General features: G+C 41.8%; 2 protein-coding genes and 1 long non-coding RNA gene across 13 annotated transcripts in view; 2 read left to right on the top strand and 1 right to left on the bottom strand.

Annotated features, from left to right (window-relative positions):
- The window catches only part of FAM220A (family with sequence similarity 220 member A), a 23,511-nt gene extending 19,221 nt beyond the window's left edge, over positions 1-4,290 (top strand). For 2 of the 7 annotated variants that reach the window (XR_006274738.1, XM_043493788.1), the window contains exons 5-6: positions 457-552; positions 2,300-3,397. Coding sequence is in view for 6 of the 7 variants with exons in the window: in XM_043493788.1 (XP_043349723.1) it covers positions 457-552; positions 2,300-2,325 (122 nt within the window). In the remaining variant the exon portion in view is untranslated. Of the gene's footprint in view, positions 1-456 lie in introns of all 7 variants that reach the window. The other 5 variants (XM_043493790.1, XM_043493787.1, XM_038418628.2 and 2 more) reach the window with 3 other exon arrangements.
- Positions 1-14,128, bottom strand: part of LOC122456083 — a 16,450-nt gene extending 2,322 nt beyond the window's left edge. Inside the window, exon 1 of the long non-coding RNA XR_006274740.1 lies at positions 14,096-14,128. This is a non-coding gene — a long non-coding RNA (uncharacterized LOC122456083). The remainder of the gene's footprint in view (positions 1-14,095) is intronic.
- Positions 13,390-14,128, top strand: part of CYTH3 (cytohesin 3) — a 99,696-nt gene continuing 98,957 nt past the window's right edge. For 3 of the 5 annotated variants that reach the window (XR_006274739.1, XR_005295223.2, XM_038418623.2), the window contains exons 1-2: positions 13,406-13,579; positions 13,624-13,626. Coding sequence is in view for 2 of the 5 variants with exons in the window: in XM_038418623.2 (XP_038274551.1) it covers positions 13,555-13,579; positions 13,624-13,626 (28 nt within the window). In the remaining 3 variants the exon portion in view is untranslated. Of the gene's footprint in view, positions 13,587-13,623; positions 13,627-14,128 lie in introns of all 5 variants that reach the window. The other 2 variants (XM_043493795.1, XM_038418624.2) reach the window with 2 other exon arrangements.

Raw genomic sequence — 14,128 nt, 5'->3', positions numbered from 1 at the left:
TCATCACAGTACGTTTGAATTGTCTTTCCATTTTGATTGTGCTGCTAGCATATGATGTTACACCTGTTAATCTTTATTAAATGTTTTTAAGAAAAGCAGCCTGACCAATTCTGTTAAAATGTTCTAAGCTTTTATTATATAAAGAAAAAAATCTTCCCCAGAATCTCCTAAAATTCTGTTTTTTGTTTGTTTGTTTGTTTGTTTGTTTTTCATTTATACTCCAGTAAATGGAGATGTGGTATTCTGTGCAAATTTATTATTAAAACAATATTCTTGAAAATCACGTATGTTGTCTTAGATTGTTTTGGGAATTAAAATAGTGCATTTAAATTTAAACAGATATTTAAAATAGGTGAACTAATTTTTGTTTTTCCACAAAATATAAGAAATATAGATGTGATATTAACAGAAGTTTTTGGACTCCAAAATCCTCTTCACCATCTTTGTTTCATCTAGGGTACTTGGGAATTTGCTGTTTATTGCTGAATGCTGAAGCTAATGTGAAAAGTCTCCTGGGAGATCTAACGCCTGTGCAACTTGCTGAGAATTTTGGTAATGAAACTATAACCAAGTTAATAAAAATGCATGTTAAAAACTGAAACTTGAAAATTAAAATATTTGCCTGACTATGTAAAGCATAATAGCATTTTCCAGCGTATCTATTTTAATTTTGTACATTACACCTATTTTAAACTTTTGACATTACAGTGCTGCTTTTATCTGAGGCATGGCAGCTTGCCAACATTAATTTTAAGTGATAAATTCTGCTATACAGACCTGAAAGTTTTTATATCTTAGGCCACTTCCTTCCATTATTTTATCGTCTTTCTGGTTTTGTCTGTTCTTCACCAAATGTATATAAACATATAAATGAAAGGATAGATATAATCTCCTGCATATTAAAACTGACACTGGTTAGTTTTTAGGTATAAAAATGCAGATAATATTGATTTCAGTTGTATTAACAGTGAAACAGATTTTTACATTGTTATAAATTAAGAAGTTAATCAGTTTGACTCCTAAGTATTTTCTGGATTATTTATGTGTGACATTTTTTAAGACAAGATTTTCAAAAGTGACTAATGATTTTTGGTGTCCCCAAGTATTTGAGTGCCCAACCTGAGACCCCTTAAAGGAGCTACATAATCAAAGCATTCACCCTCTGAAAATGAGGTCCCTTTAAGGGGTCTTCAAGTCTGGGCATCCCAAAACTAAGGTACAAGAATAACTAATTAGTTTTTGGGGGCAAGATTTTCAAAAGTAACTAGTAATTTTTTAGTTGATTGTCAAATATTTGTCTATTCTGATTTGACACTGATTCTTTTTGTGTGATTATTTTAATTTAAGTACACAAACATATTTCAGATGCAAGTTTTTAGCAGCAATTTTTTTCCCCTTTACTAATAATCTTGCTTTAGGTTGTGAATATATTTTCAAATTATTCCAAATAATAAATGAGCATCAAAGCAAACATCTTATATAAAAATATATATTTTAACTTGATGGCAAGGGCTAAAGGAAAAAAAAACAAGATTAAGAAATTCTGATAAATTAAAAGTTACTATAGAACACTATACAATTTTGATTACTAGAACGCGTGGATTTCGTTATGGAATAATTCATATTTAGTGACAAGGCTTTAAAAGGTTTTATAGCTACTTACCAGAGTAAAATATTGTTAAAATACCTTTAAATGAATTGAGGTTTACACTTTTTAATTTTTTATTAAAATATTAAGTAATACAAATTACAGTTAAATAATGTTACAAAATTTATATGATCTTAAAGTAATAGCTGACATTATTTTATAGCCACCTTTTAGGACATTAATAATGGTAGTAATTTTTCCTTTATGAAGCACTTAGTCATAAAAAGTGCTAAATAAAGTATGTTTGTTCTTAAATGGCTTCACCCTTGAGATGCATCCACCTGTGGGCGACAGCCAGTCTATGCACAGAACACTGAATAGAAGTGGAGGTGAGGAGAAATTTTGGCCAAAGATACCAAGGCAAAGCCTTATTCTTTCAGAAAGTGCTATGTGATCTTTAATATCTCCACAGAGCACAGAAATTCCATTTAAGCATTCTCCTTAAAGGCCTACATGCCAGACTTACTTTAACCCTTGGTTTATGGCTAGAGGCGCTAGCTTTCATCCTGGCCACCAGGACTTTTATGCTGTCTGCCCAATATTTTTTTAAATCCTCACCATCTGCTCACTATTGGAGTTGCTTTCTTACCCTATTGTTCAGCACGCAGACGTCCACCTGTTGGAGGCCTTTTCTCTCCCTTTCCTCACCAGTCACTGAGCAAGGGGGCTATGTTTGACTGAAGGGCGGAACCAAGAGGAGTGAACTCTCTCCTCCTGAGGGATCAGCCAGAGAAAGATGAGGAGTCTCAGCTCACCCAAGTGAAACTAAGCAGAGGTGGTAGCAGCAGCAATCTGTAGTAGGAGGGCCAATCCGAAGCTGCCTTCTGCTACCCCATATAGAATCAAGACATCAGGAAGAAGTAGCAAAGCCTAGGGTGAGGAAAGCATGGTGGAAGAGAGTGAGCAAGTTGAGGGGACAGCGGCCAGAGGGAAAAAGACAGAGCCTCCGCTAAACCAGTGGCACAGGATCAGCTTCACAAGGATCAGCTCCACCACTTAGACAAGGACGAAGAGTGAGAAAAGCCTGGAAGAAAGAAAAAAAGCCCTTTTCATGTTTCCCTTTCTGACGGTTTACAGCCTCAGAAGAGTAACAGTTTGGGGAGGAAAAAGATAAATGGGAGGAAGAATGCTTAGGGCAGGGTGACATGAGGTGGAGACAGACTTGTCGTACTCATGAGAAAGAAGAGCTGTTGCTGAAATTTTTACAGGTTCTAGCAGTCAGCCATGAATTCCTTCCCCCAAGAAACAATCACTAAGTATGCAGTGTTTGTTAGTTCCAGGATATTGGAGAGACAAGGTGGGTGAGGTAATATCTTTAATTGGAACAACTTCTGTTGGTAAGAGAGACAAGTGCTTGAGCTTACACAGAGGTCTTCTTCAGATCATCTTGTCTCTCTAATCACTGAGGATGTAATTAACAAAGTTTGCTATATGATGATCTGTATGAAACCCTGATTGTGTTGCTTTCCTAGGCATATGGTGTTCTCACTGTTACATTATAGTAGAATAGAGACAGCACTTTCTCTCATGTTTAAATTGAAATAATCTATTTCTTGTATATCATATGCTTGAGATCATAGAACTCCCATTCTAACTCCCATTCTTAGTTACAATGTCACCATAAAGTGAAAACAGGCATTCGCATGGGACTTTTGTAGCTAGCATTGCAAGGTATTTATGTGCCAGATATGCTAAACATTCATATACCCATTCATGCTTCGGCCACCATTCCAGAGGACATGCTTCCATGCCGATGACACTCATTAAAAAAATAATGTGTTAATTACATTTGTGACTGAACTCCTTGGGAGAGAATTGTATGTCTCCTGCTCTATTTTACTTGCATTCTGCCATATATTTCCTGTTATAGTAGTCTCAGCACTGATGACTCAGCACATGTTCATTTTAAGAACACTTTCACTGCAGATTTGATAAAACGCAAAGAAGGTACCAATGTGAGATTTCTAAAGATAACTACAGCACTTGACCCAAGGTTTAAGAATCTGAACTGCCTTCCAAAATCTGAGGGGGATGAGGTGTGGAGTTTGCTTTCAGAAGTCTTTAAATAGCAACATTCCGATGTGGAAACTACAGAACCCTAACCACCAAAAAAGAAAATCAACCTTCTGTTGGCAGCATCTGATTCAAATGATGAAAATGAACATGCATCGGGCCGTACTGCTTTGGATTGTTATCGAGCAGAACCCATCATCAGCATGGTCACATGTCTCCTGGAACGGTGGTTGAAGCATGAAGGGACATATGAATCTTCAGCACATCTGGAATGTAAATATCTTGCAATGCTGGCTACAATGGTGCCATGCGAACACCTCTTCTCACTTGCAGGTGACATTGGGTAGAAGAAGTGGGCAGCATTATCTTCTGCAAATGTAAACAAACTTGTTTGAGCAATTGGCTGAACAGAAAATAGGACTGAGTGGACTTGTAGGCTCTAAAGTTTTTACATTGTTTTAGTTTGAATGCAGTTTTTTTGTATATAATTTTACATTTGTAAGTTAAACTTTCATGATAAAGAAGTAGCATTTTTCAATTCACCTAATACAAGTACTGTAGTGCAATTTCTTTTGTTTTTTACAGTGCAAATATTTATAATAAAAACTAAATATAAAATGAGCACTGTGCACTTTGTATTCTGTGTGGTAATTGAAATCAATATATTTCAAAATGTAGAAAACATCCAAAAATATTTAAATAAATTGTGTTCTATTTAATTTTTTTAATTGCGCAATCTTTTAAAATCAAAATTGCACTTTTTTAAATTGCTTGACAGCCCCAATTTTTATGTTCTCAAAGGTCAAGAGATAAGTTTTACTATTTTAAATGAAACAGCTTCTTATCCATACATTACATGACGAGCAAACAGAGCACTTAAAGATGTTTTGATTTCTTAACCCTGAGCTATTGTGTTTATCTGGGATTTTCCATACAGTTCTTTTATGTCTCTATATTGACTAAATGAAAGATGCAAGAACACCTGAAATTACCAAGACAACCAGAAAACATTTATAGAAAATCATATGTTTTTACAATTTAGATTAAATATGATGCATATTTACAGCATAAGAAAGGTTTTAATACTGGCTTATTTACAGGCAATCTGCCAGACAGAGTAAGTGACCCAATTTGCTGTAGGAGTTGATAGTTCAAGTACTGATGAAGAAATAAGAAAATGACAGATAATGGTGGGCTAAGACTTCCCTGTTTGGAATCTAGCATGCAGTACTACTTATATATAGCTCCTTATTTATATAGACCTGAGGCAGAGGGATCCTTTAACATAACTTGTGAGTTGAAATAAAACTTTTTCTTATTTTTAACAATAACAAGAATAACATATGAGACATTGAAGTGTTTCATGACTGTTATTAAATCATGTGAATAACTGAAATACAAAAATAATTTGAAATCAAATAATTCCAGTTTACTGAACACATGGAACATATATATTCAGTGGGATGTATTGGTCCCCTTCAAGTTAATGATAACTCACATTGGGTTCAGTGGAGTGAGTACATAGGACCTAATCCTGCAAATGAGTAATGAAGTCATGTGAATAGAGATGCAATGGGTTTACTTGTGTAAGAGAGGACTACCACTTTGAATAAGGTTTTGCTCCCACTTTGATTAAAGATAAGAAATAGTAGTCCAAGTCCCTTCTTCTGATACTGAAGTCTGTCTGATGGTATAATGAGAAGTATTCTGTTCATTTCTGTCTAGAAAAATAAAATTCTGAATATTCTCACTGCATTTAGCATAAAGATCATATAATTTCCCATTACTGTCCATTTTAATGCACATTCCCATAGCTAACACTTTGACTCAAATTGTACTTTTTACAAAAATCTAACAGCATAAAATGGGAACTTAGAAGCAGCTGAAAGAGGAAATTTATCAAAGTAAGATTAATCTTGCGTGGTTTTGTTATGCTTGTGGAAAGAATTGTCAAGATGCTAGACAGAACTTATTAAACAGCAAGAAAGGAAGCAACACTTGATTTTTTTTTTTTTAATAAAGGGTTCTTTTCACTCAATCTCTATTACAGTTTTCTTGCTTTTCTGGGTTGTCCTCTCATTTTCTCTAGGAGGTAGGTAATCCTTTTAATGTCCCACAATAAAGAAGAGATGAAGGGTAAACTTCCAAAATAGCAGAGGGGTTTTTGGGGGGTTAAAATGCAACCTAAACAGAAAGCTAACTGAAGGTTTAAGGCATAAGCCCCATTTTGACAGTGGGACTTAAGCGGTGCATATGTCTTGTGACTGTCCTGACCCTCTGAACAAGGGTAAACATCAAACCAAATGAGCTCCTGGCCCACTACGCTGGAAAATCTGAGGTAAATTACTGCTTAATGGAAATTCTTAACCAAAAGAGAGGGAAGAATGAAACAAAACAAACATGCCTAAAAATTACAATAAATGAGAAACTGGATTGCCTCAAAACTCAGCAAATACAATCACTGTCACAATTAATGGGACTATCTCTGCTAACCTCAAAGTTCTTAGAGGATGTCCTATTCTCTCCCAAAGATAAAGAACACAATAAAAGATCTATTAGAAAATTATTTATGTGGAATGACAAGTTCTGAAGAGGATCAAATATGAAACTTCTGAATCTAAAATTGACAAAACATAACTTGTGACAGAAACTGGGACATAAATTGATGGGAGAAGGATCACAAAGAAGAGAATTTTTAAAAGGCAGCCTCTAGAAAAGTGTTGATTGAAAACTGCATCACTATGTAAAGGAAAATAGTCCCTTGAAAATTACGGACCCAAACATGGCAGCTCTTGGAAATTATGGAGCTTCAGGTTGAAGAAGTTGAGGGATCTGCTCTTCTGCCTGTAGAAGATGCAGATTATTAAACAATTTATGATAATGATAAATTAACAAAAATAAAATACGCTGAACTTACTCCTTTACATTTTCAAAGCTGTGTACATAATTAACTAATTCTCACTCCTGAACTAGGCAGCACCAAAGCAAGACATTATTATTAACCCCATTTTACAGATAAGGAAACTGAAGGAAAGAGGTAAAGGATTTGATCTTAAAAACTACAGCCATAATTGGTTGTTAGTGTATAAAGATTAAGGGGCCCAATGCTGTGAGCGCTTGGCATGCAGAACTTTAATTGAAGTCAAAGGGAGTTCTGTGCATAGGGTATCTGCAGAACTAGGCCCTTAGATAAACATATTTACAGTAAGATAGAGATATATATGAAAAGTTTAAAAGTTTCTAGAAACAGCTGCCATTGTTTCAATACCATACTCAGTGAAACAACAGCCTGAAAGTGGAGATTATAATTTGTAATAGATTCATAGATACTAAGGTCAGAAGGGACCGTTCTGATCATCTAGTCTGACCTCCTGCACGTCGCAGGCCACATAATCTCACCCACCCACTCCTACGAAAAACCTCACCTATGTCTGAGCTATTGAAGTCCTCAAATCATGGTTTAAAGACTTCAAGAAGCAGAGAATCCTCCCTCAGGTGACCCGTGCCCCATGCTACAGAGGAAGGCGAAAAACCTCCAGGGCCTCTCCAATCTGCCCTGGAGGAAAATTCCTTCCCGACCCCAAATATGGCGATCAGCTAAACCCTGAGCATATGGGCAAGATTCACCAGCCAGATACTACAGAAAATTCTTTCCTGGGTAACTCAGATCCCATCCATCTAATATCCCATCTCAGGGGATTAGGCCTATTTACCCTGAATATTTAAAGATCAATTAATTACCAAAATGACATTATCCCATCATACCATCTCCTCCATAAACTTATCGAGTAGAATCTTAAAGCCAGATAGATCTTTTGCCCCCACTGCTTCCTTTGGAAGGCTATTCCAAAACTTCACTCCTCTGATGGTTAAAAACCTTCCTCTGATTTCAAGTCTAAACTTCCTGGTGGCCAGTTTATACCCATTTGTTCTTGTGTCCACATTGGTGCTGAGCTGAAATAATTCCTCTCCCTCTCCTGTATTTATCCCTCTGATATATTTATAGAGAGCAATCATATCTCCCCTCAACCTTCTTTTAGTTAGGCTAAACAAGCCAAGCTCCTTAAGTCTCCTTTCATAAGACAAGTTTTCCATTCCTCGGATCATCCTAGTAGCCCTTCTCCGTACCTGCTCCAGTTTGAATTCATCCTTTTTAAACATGGGAGACCAGAACTGCACACAGTATTCTAGGTGAGGTCTCACCAGTGCCTTGTATAATGGTACTAAAACCTCCTTATCTCTACTGGAAATGCCTCTCCTGATGCATCCCAAAACCCCATTAGCTTTTTTCACAGCCATATCACATTGGCAGCTCATAGTCATCCTATGATCAACCAATACTCCAAGGTCCTTCTCCTCTTCTGTTACTTCTAATTGATGCGTCCCCAACTTATAACTAAAATTCTTGTTTTTAATCCCTAAATGCATAACCTTACACTTCTCACTATTAAATTTCATCCTATTACTATTACTCCAGTTTACAAGGTCATCCAGATCCTCCTGTATAATATCCCGACCCTTCTCCGAATTGGCAATACCTCCCGGCTTTGTATCATCTGCAAACTTTATTAGCACACTCCCACTTTTTGTGCCAAGGTCAGTAATAAAAAGATTAAATAAGATTGGTCCCAAAACCAATCCCTGAGGAACTCCACTGGTAACCTCCCTCCAGCCTGACAGTTCGCCTTTCAGTAGGACCCGTTGCAGTCTCCCCTTTAACCAATTCCTTATCCACCTTTTGATGTTCATATTGATCCCCATCTTCTCCAATTTAACTAATAATTCCCCATGTGGCACGGTAATAAACGCCTTACTGAAATCTAGGTAAATTAGATCCACTGCATTTCCTTTATCTAAAAAATCCGTTACTTTTTCAAAAAGGGAGATCAGGTTGGTTTGGCACAATCTACCTTTTGTAAAACCATGTTGTATTTTGTCCCATTTACCATTGACTTCAATGTCCTTAACTAATTTCTCCTTCAAAATTTTTTCCAGGACCTTGCATACTACAGATGTCAAACTAACTGGCCTGTAGTTACGCGGATCACTTTTTTTTTCCTTTCTTAAAAATAGGAACGATATTAGCAATTCTCCAATCATTCGGTACATCTCCTGAGTTTACAGATTTCATTGTAATGGTCCTTCCTATCAGGAGCCCTTATTGATGGTGCAATGTATGATAGGTCTAAAAGGAACAGCTTTCCCATGAGAAAGTATTGGAAGGTGGACAGTTTCCAAGTTGTGGTTGGGTAAGTTCTATATTGCTATGGTTAATTTAACAGTTGGTATAAATTAATAACATTACAATAAAATTTGATTTTTAAAAAATGATTTCATTTACCATACAACTCTGAAACTCTGATTTTTCAGCACCATCTATAGAAGTTTTTATAAAATATCCTATTACTGTGCTATCGGAATATTTCCTAATGGGAATACCAATTCTTTCAATTGTACTTCATATAATAAAATTGTTATTTTTGTTATTAATATAAGACAATTTGTTTTCTTTTTGGGCACAATCCTGCTCCCTTTGAAGTTGATGGGAGTTCTGCCATTGAATTAATGGGAGGAGGACTGTACTGTGGCTTACTCTTCTTTGTAATTAGAGGCAGTGATTAGAATATCTTTTATTGTTCACTGGAGTTTCCCTTGCAGCAAAAAAAAGTATACAGTATTAACTTTAAGGTCAACTGAAACAACATGAAGGGAGAAAATAATTTGCCAAACATGAGCAGTAAGGAAAGAAATGTTATCTAAAGGAGTACTACATTAGAGGTAAAAATAAAAGCCTAAAATCAGTGTACTTGAATACAAGTTGAACAATCTTGGCATTAGAATTCAAGGGCCAGTTCCTCATTGTGTCATTCTGTACATCGTGGGAACACCCTTCACCCCATGTTTTTCCTTATAAAATTATTATGTGGTATCCAATGCAAAGTTTGTCATGTTGGGTGTCTTCGGAATGCTCATGGTGCTCATGAGCATTGTTGTTATAGTAATGTTATGTTATAGGTTGTAATTTCATGTATATAGTTATGAGCCTGAAAATGTGTCCTCATGGCTAAACAAGCCCAGACAAAAACTCTCCAAGAGCAGAGGGGCAGTTCACACCTCATCAGGGCATGTAGGGGACAAACCCAGCCCAGCCTCACAGGAACAAAGGACACTGGCCTAGGCAACAGCAAAGGATCTGTTGGACTCCTGAGTGAGTCACCCCCCCTTCCTTTGGTCAGTTTGGGACTGCGATGAGGTAATGCTCACCACTCTCGGGGGGGGGGGGGTGAGGGGAAGGGCGGGAAAAGCCAAGAGAGAAGAAAGAACATGATGAAAGGGAGAGATGTTTGCCATGCTCTTCCTCTCTCTTCCACCTCCATCTACAGACATCACCACCAAGCGACTGAAGTGTTGATCAAAGGGGAGAACCTGGCTGGAGGACAACCAGCCAGCCTGTGGTGAGAAGCATCTCAGTTTGTGAGGGTACTGGAAATGTTAAGATCAGCTTAGAATTTTACTTTTGTTTCATTTGACCAAATCCGACTTGTTGTGCTTTGACTTATAATCACTTAAAATCTATCTTTGTAGTTAATAAATCTGTTTGTTTATTGTACCTGAAGCAGTGCATTTGGTTTGAAGTATGTTAGAGACTCCTTTGGGATAACAAGCCTGGTACATACCAATTTCTTTGTTAAATTGACAAACGCATATAAGCTTGCAGCATCCAGTGGGCATAACTGGACTCTGCAAGATGGAGGTTCCTAGGGTTGTGTCTGGGACCGGAGATATTGGCTAGTGTCATTAGGTTGCACAATCCAAGGCGCAGCTTACATGCCAGAGACTGTGTGTGAACAGCCCAGGAGTGGGGGTTCTCATAGCAGAGCAGGGTAAGGTCATAGGCACTGACTTCTGCTGGCACCAGTGGGTACTCGACCCCCTCTGCCCCCAACCTTGCTCCCATTCCAACCCCTTCCCCAAATCCCCGCCTCTTCTTCATCTTCTCCCCTGAGTGTGCCACATTCCCGCTCCTCCTTACTCCCTCTTGGAGCTTGTTATGTGGCGAAACAGCTGTTTTGTGGCGGCAAGCATTGGGAGATAGGCAGAGAAGCGTGGACGTGGCATGCTCAGGGGAGGGGGAGGAGGTGGAGGTGAGGTGGGGCCAGGAGGGGAGCTTGGCTGCCGGTGAGTGCAGAGCACCCACTAACTTTTCCCTGTGGGTGCTCCAGCCCCAGAGTACCCACAGTCAGCGCCTATGGGTAAGGCTGGCTCCCAGAGTCAAGGATTGGAGTGACCTAGCAGATCACTGGTCCAGATAACACCAGGGGAATGTAACACTCATCTGGTGTAAATGGTCATAGCTTGCCCACCTTGTAAAATGTCCAAAGCTGCAGTCACTTTATTTCTTCATTCAAACTTGTTTTGCTCTCTAGTTTTAAAGATCTTCTTAAAATTCCACTATGTAATGCAAACCCTTTAAAGATGTATCTCCTTCCAATTAAATGCTATAATGTTGTACTGTGTAATTATCCCACTATTTTTATGTGCCAAGTTTTAAAAAACATGTGTAATTTAAATAAATAGACTAGAAGGACTATTTTAATGGATTAGTGAGACTTTTATATGATTTCTAAGTGAGCAAAACTGTTCCTGTGAAGGGAAATTGTATGAACCAAACCTCATCTCCAAGCAAAATTGACTGTAATGACCACCTATGAATAAGGGTATTACAAGGCGAGTACGACTGACACAGTTTAATAGGCTGGAAGCTGGCCCATACCAGCGTACAATGGGAAACTAAAGAGCCTTTCCTCTTGGCTACTACTTTCCCTACAGTTTCTTCCTTGTATAAAAAAATGTACCTACATGATTTTTTTTTTTTTAAAAAGAGGAATATACTCTGTCCTCTACTGCCAGAACTGTTCTATTTACATTTGTGGGGTGGAGGCTGCAGTCCTACCGCCTGTGGCACCTATGAAAGGCCTAAGATTCTGGAGACCGTGCTAAGAGCCTGAAAAATCCCTCAAAAGCTTGAGTCTCTGATCAAAAGCCTGTAGGCAGGCTATCTGGTGGTCCTGTGACCCATGTAAATGTAGAAAGGTGAGCCTCTGGCACATATCAAAATGTGTGATTCACTCCCATAGAGCAGTGGTTCTCAAACTGTGGGTTGGGACCCCAAAGTGGGTCGTGACCCCACTTTAATGCGGTTGCCAGGGCCAGCATTAGACTTGCTGGGACACAGGGCTGAAGCCAAAGCCTGAACTCCACCCCCACCCGAGGTGGTGGGGCTCAGGCTGCAGCCCTCTCTGCCCCGAGGCAGTGGGACTCCGTCTCTGCCTGCCTCCTGGGGTCATATAGTAACTTTGTTGTCAGAAGGGGGTCACGGTACAATGAAATTTGAGAACCCCTGCCATAGAGGGTCTTCCTCTCTATCAAAACAGAGGCCCCCTGCCACTCATAAGGGACTCTGCTGTAGACCCCAAAACCCATATGGCCCCTCCTTCAATGCTGAAACTGTGGACCTCCCTGACTTGTACAGGGCATCCTGCAAATGTTAAAATGGGGTGATCCTCAGGCAGTCCTGCTGCCCAGATTGGATGTCATGCATTCAACTGGGCTGTAGGAATGGCGTCCACCTGTCCTTCACAGCTACTATAATGCTTGCTGGGGAAGCAGCCTCCTTTCACCACTTCCCCCTGCTGGATCTGAGCAAGGAGAGAACCACCACCTGCAAAAAGTGCCAGTATTTGCCCTAGGCTCCCCACCAGACTCTTCCATCCACCGAGCTCCACCTCCAACAAATCCTGGCTTCTCTCAGCTGCCACTTTCCCAAGCTATCCACATCCACCCCCAACTCTTTCCCCCACCTTCCTTAAGCTACCCCGCTAGACACTTCCACAAACCTAACTACTCCCAGCTTTTCAAACACCCCCAACAGCTGCCAGTCACCTCAACCTGCTGCCCCCCCCCAGCCCTCCCAACAAACCTAACTAACCTCCAACTTCCCTCCCCCAGTTATCACCTGGCTATCCCCCGCCACACATACAACAGTCCCCAGCTTCCCCTTAGACTAGGCTCCAGTTTACCTCCCCTCCCCATTGGGCACCTCTACAAACCCAACTGTTAAGGTTGCCATTTTTGGTTTCACATATTCCTGGAGACTCCAGGACAAGAGTAGAGGGTTGGCAACTCTAGCTGTTGTTAGCTGCCCGCCCCCCAAACCCTCAACTCATTCCCTCAGGCGGTCCCTACCGACTCCCCAGACGCTCTTCAGCACCCACCAAATTTTGTGCAGCCGGGTAGCTTCCTCCTCCCCCCCCATCCCCTGCTGGAGCGGGAGCGGGAGCGGGGGGGGGGGGGAAGAGGCCGGCGGGCAAGTTGTGTTAGGCTACAAATCTATATCTACCAATTGCATGCAAAACATCTAACGACACCATTTGCATGTAAGTTCTCACACGGAGCTGTACAAAATGTGGCCGCTATGGGAGGCGCAGGAGCTTCAGCCCATCCGCGGGCGTGTGCGTGAGAGAGAGGGAGACACAGAGAGAAAACACCACCCGGCCAGAGCCCTGTTGTCACTAGACGGGACCCCCTTGCCAGCGGGGTGCCCCTTTCCCGGCCCCCCGTGCCCCAGAGAGGGGCGGGTGGCCGCTGCGCCACTCCAGAAGGAAGGTTGGGGCTGAGGCAGCCTAGGGCTGGGCCCGGCCCGCCTCCCCCTCTTCGTGGGTCACATGAGAGGGGGCGGGCGGGCGGCTTGGGGAGAGGCAGCAGCTGCCGCTTGCCAGGGCTGCGCTCGGGGCGGCTGCTGTGGGTGAGCGTCTGAGGGGGGCGACGGGACGGGAGCGGGGGAAACCCCCGGGCCTCTGCTGCTCCCGAGAGTCCTGCTCACGGCGCCCGACATGGACGAAGAGGGCGGCGGCGGCGGTGAGTGGTGGAGTTGGTGTGAGAAGCCGCCGGGGCTGGGGGAGGCGGTAGAGGGGGGCTGGGCCGCCGGGGGGGGGGTGTTGGCTGGGCCACGGTCTCCTGTACCTGGTCTCTTCTGCGTGAGGCTTTGAGCTGGGGGACGTGTCCCCCCGCCCCCGGCTTTCCCCGGTTGGGCGCTGTGTGTTGGCTAGTGGGGAGCCGGCAGCGCCTGTCTCCCTCCCTGTCTGGAGCGTCCTGCTCCCAGGGAGACTCTGATCCTGTCTCCCACGCGCGAGCACCCCACCTCCGCTGCACCCTCCTTGCCATCGCCTCCCACCCGTGCTGCACCTTCTCGTAACGCCCGCCACACCCCTGGCGCGTTGCCTTCCTGCCTGCCCCCCACCCCATCTGCTCCCCTGCAACCACCTACCACTCCTGCAGAGCGCCCGGGGATACCCCATGGCTCCCGCTCTGCGCCCCCGTATCCACATCCCTGACTGTGCCTCCCCCACATCACATTTAATGCAGAGCACTTACCCGGTACTTCACTCTGTCCCCTCGACCCTGCCG

The sequence above is a fragment of the Dermochelys coriacea genome, chromosome 10 (genome assembly GCF_009764565.3).
Source record: "Dermochelys coriacea isolate rDerCor1 chromosome 10, rDerCor1.pri.v4, whole genome shotgun sequence".
Classification (NCBI taxonomy): Eukaryota; Metazoa; Chordata; order Testudines; family Dermochelyidae; genus Dermochelys; species Dermochelys coriacea.
Note: the sequence above shows the minus strand (reverse complement) of the source record. Positions and strands in the feature narration are given on the sequence as shown.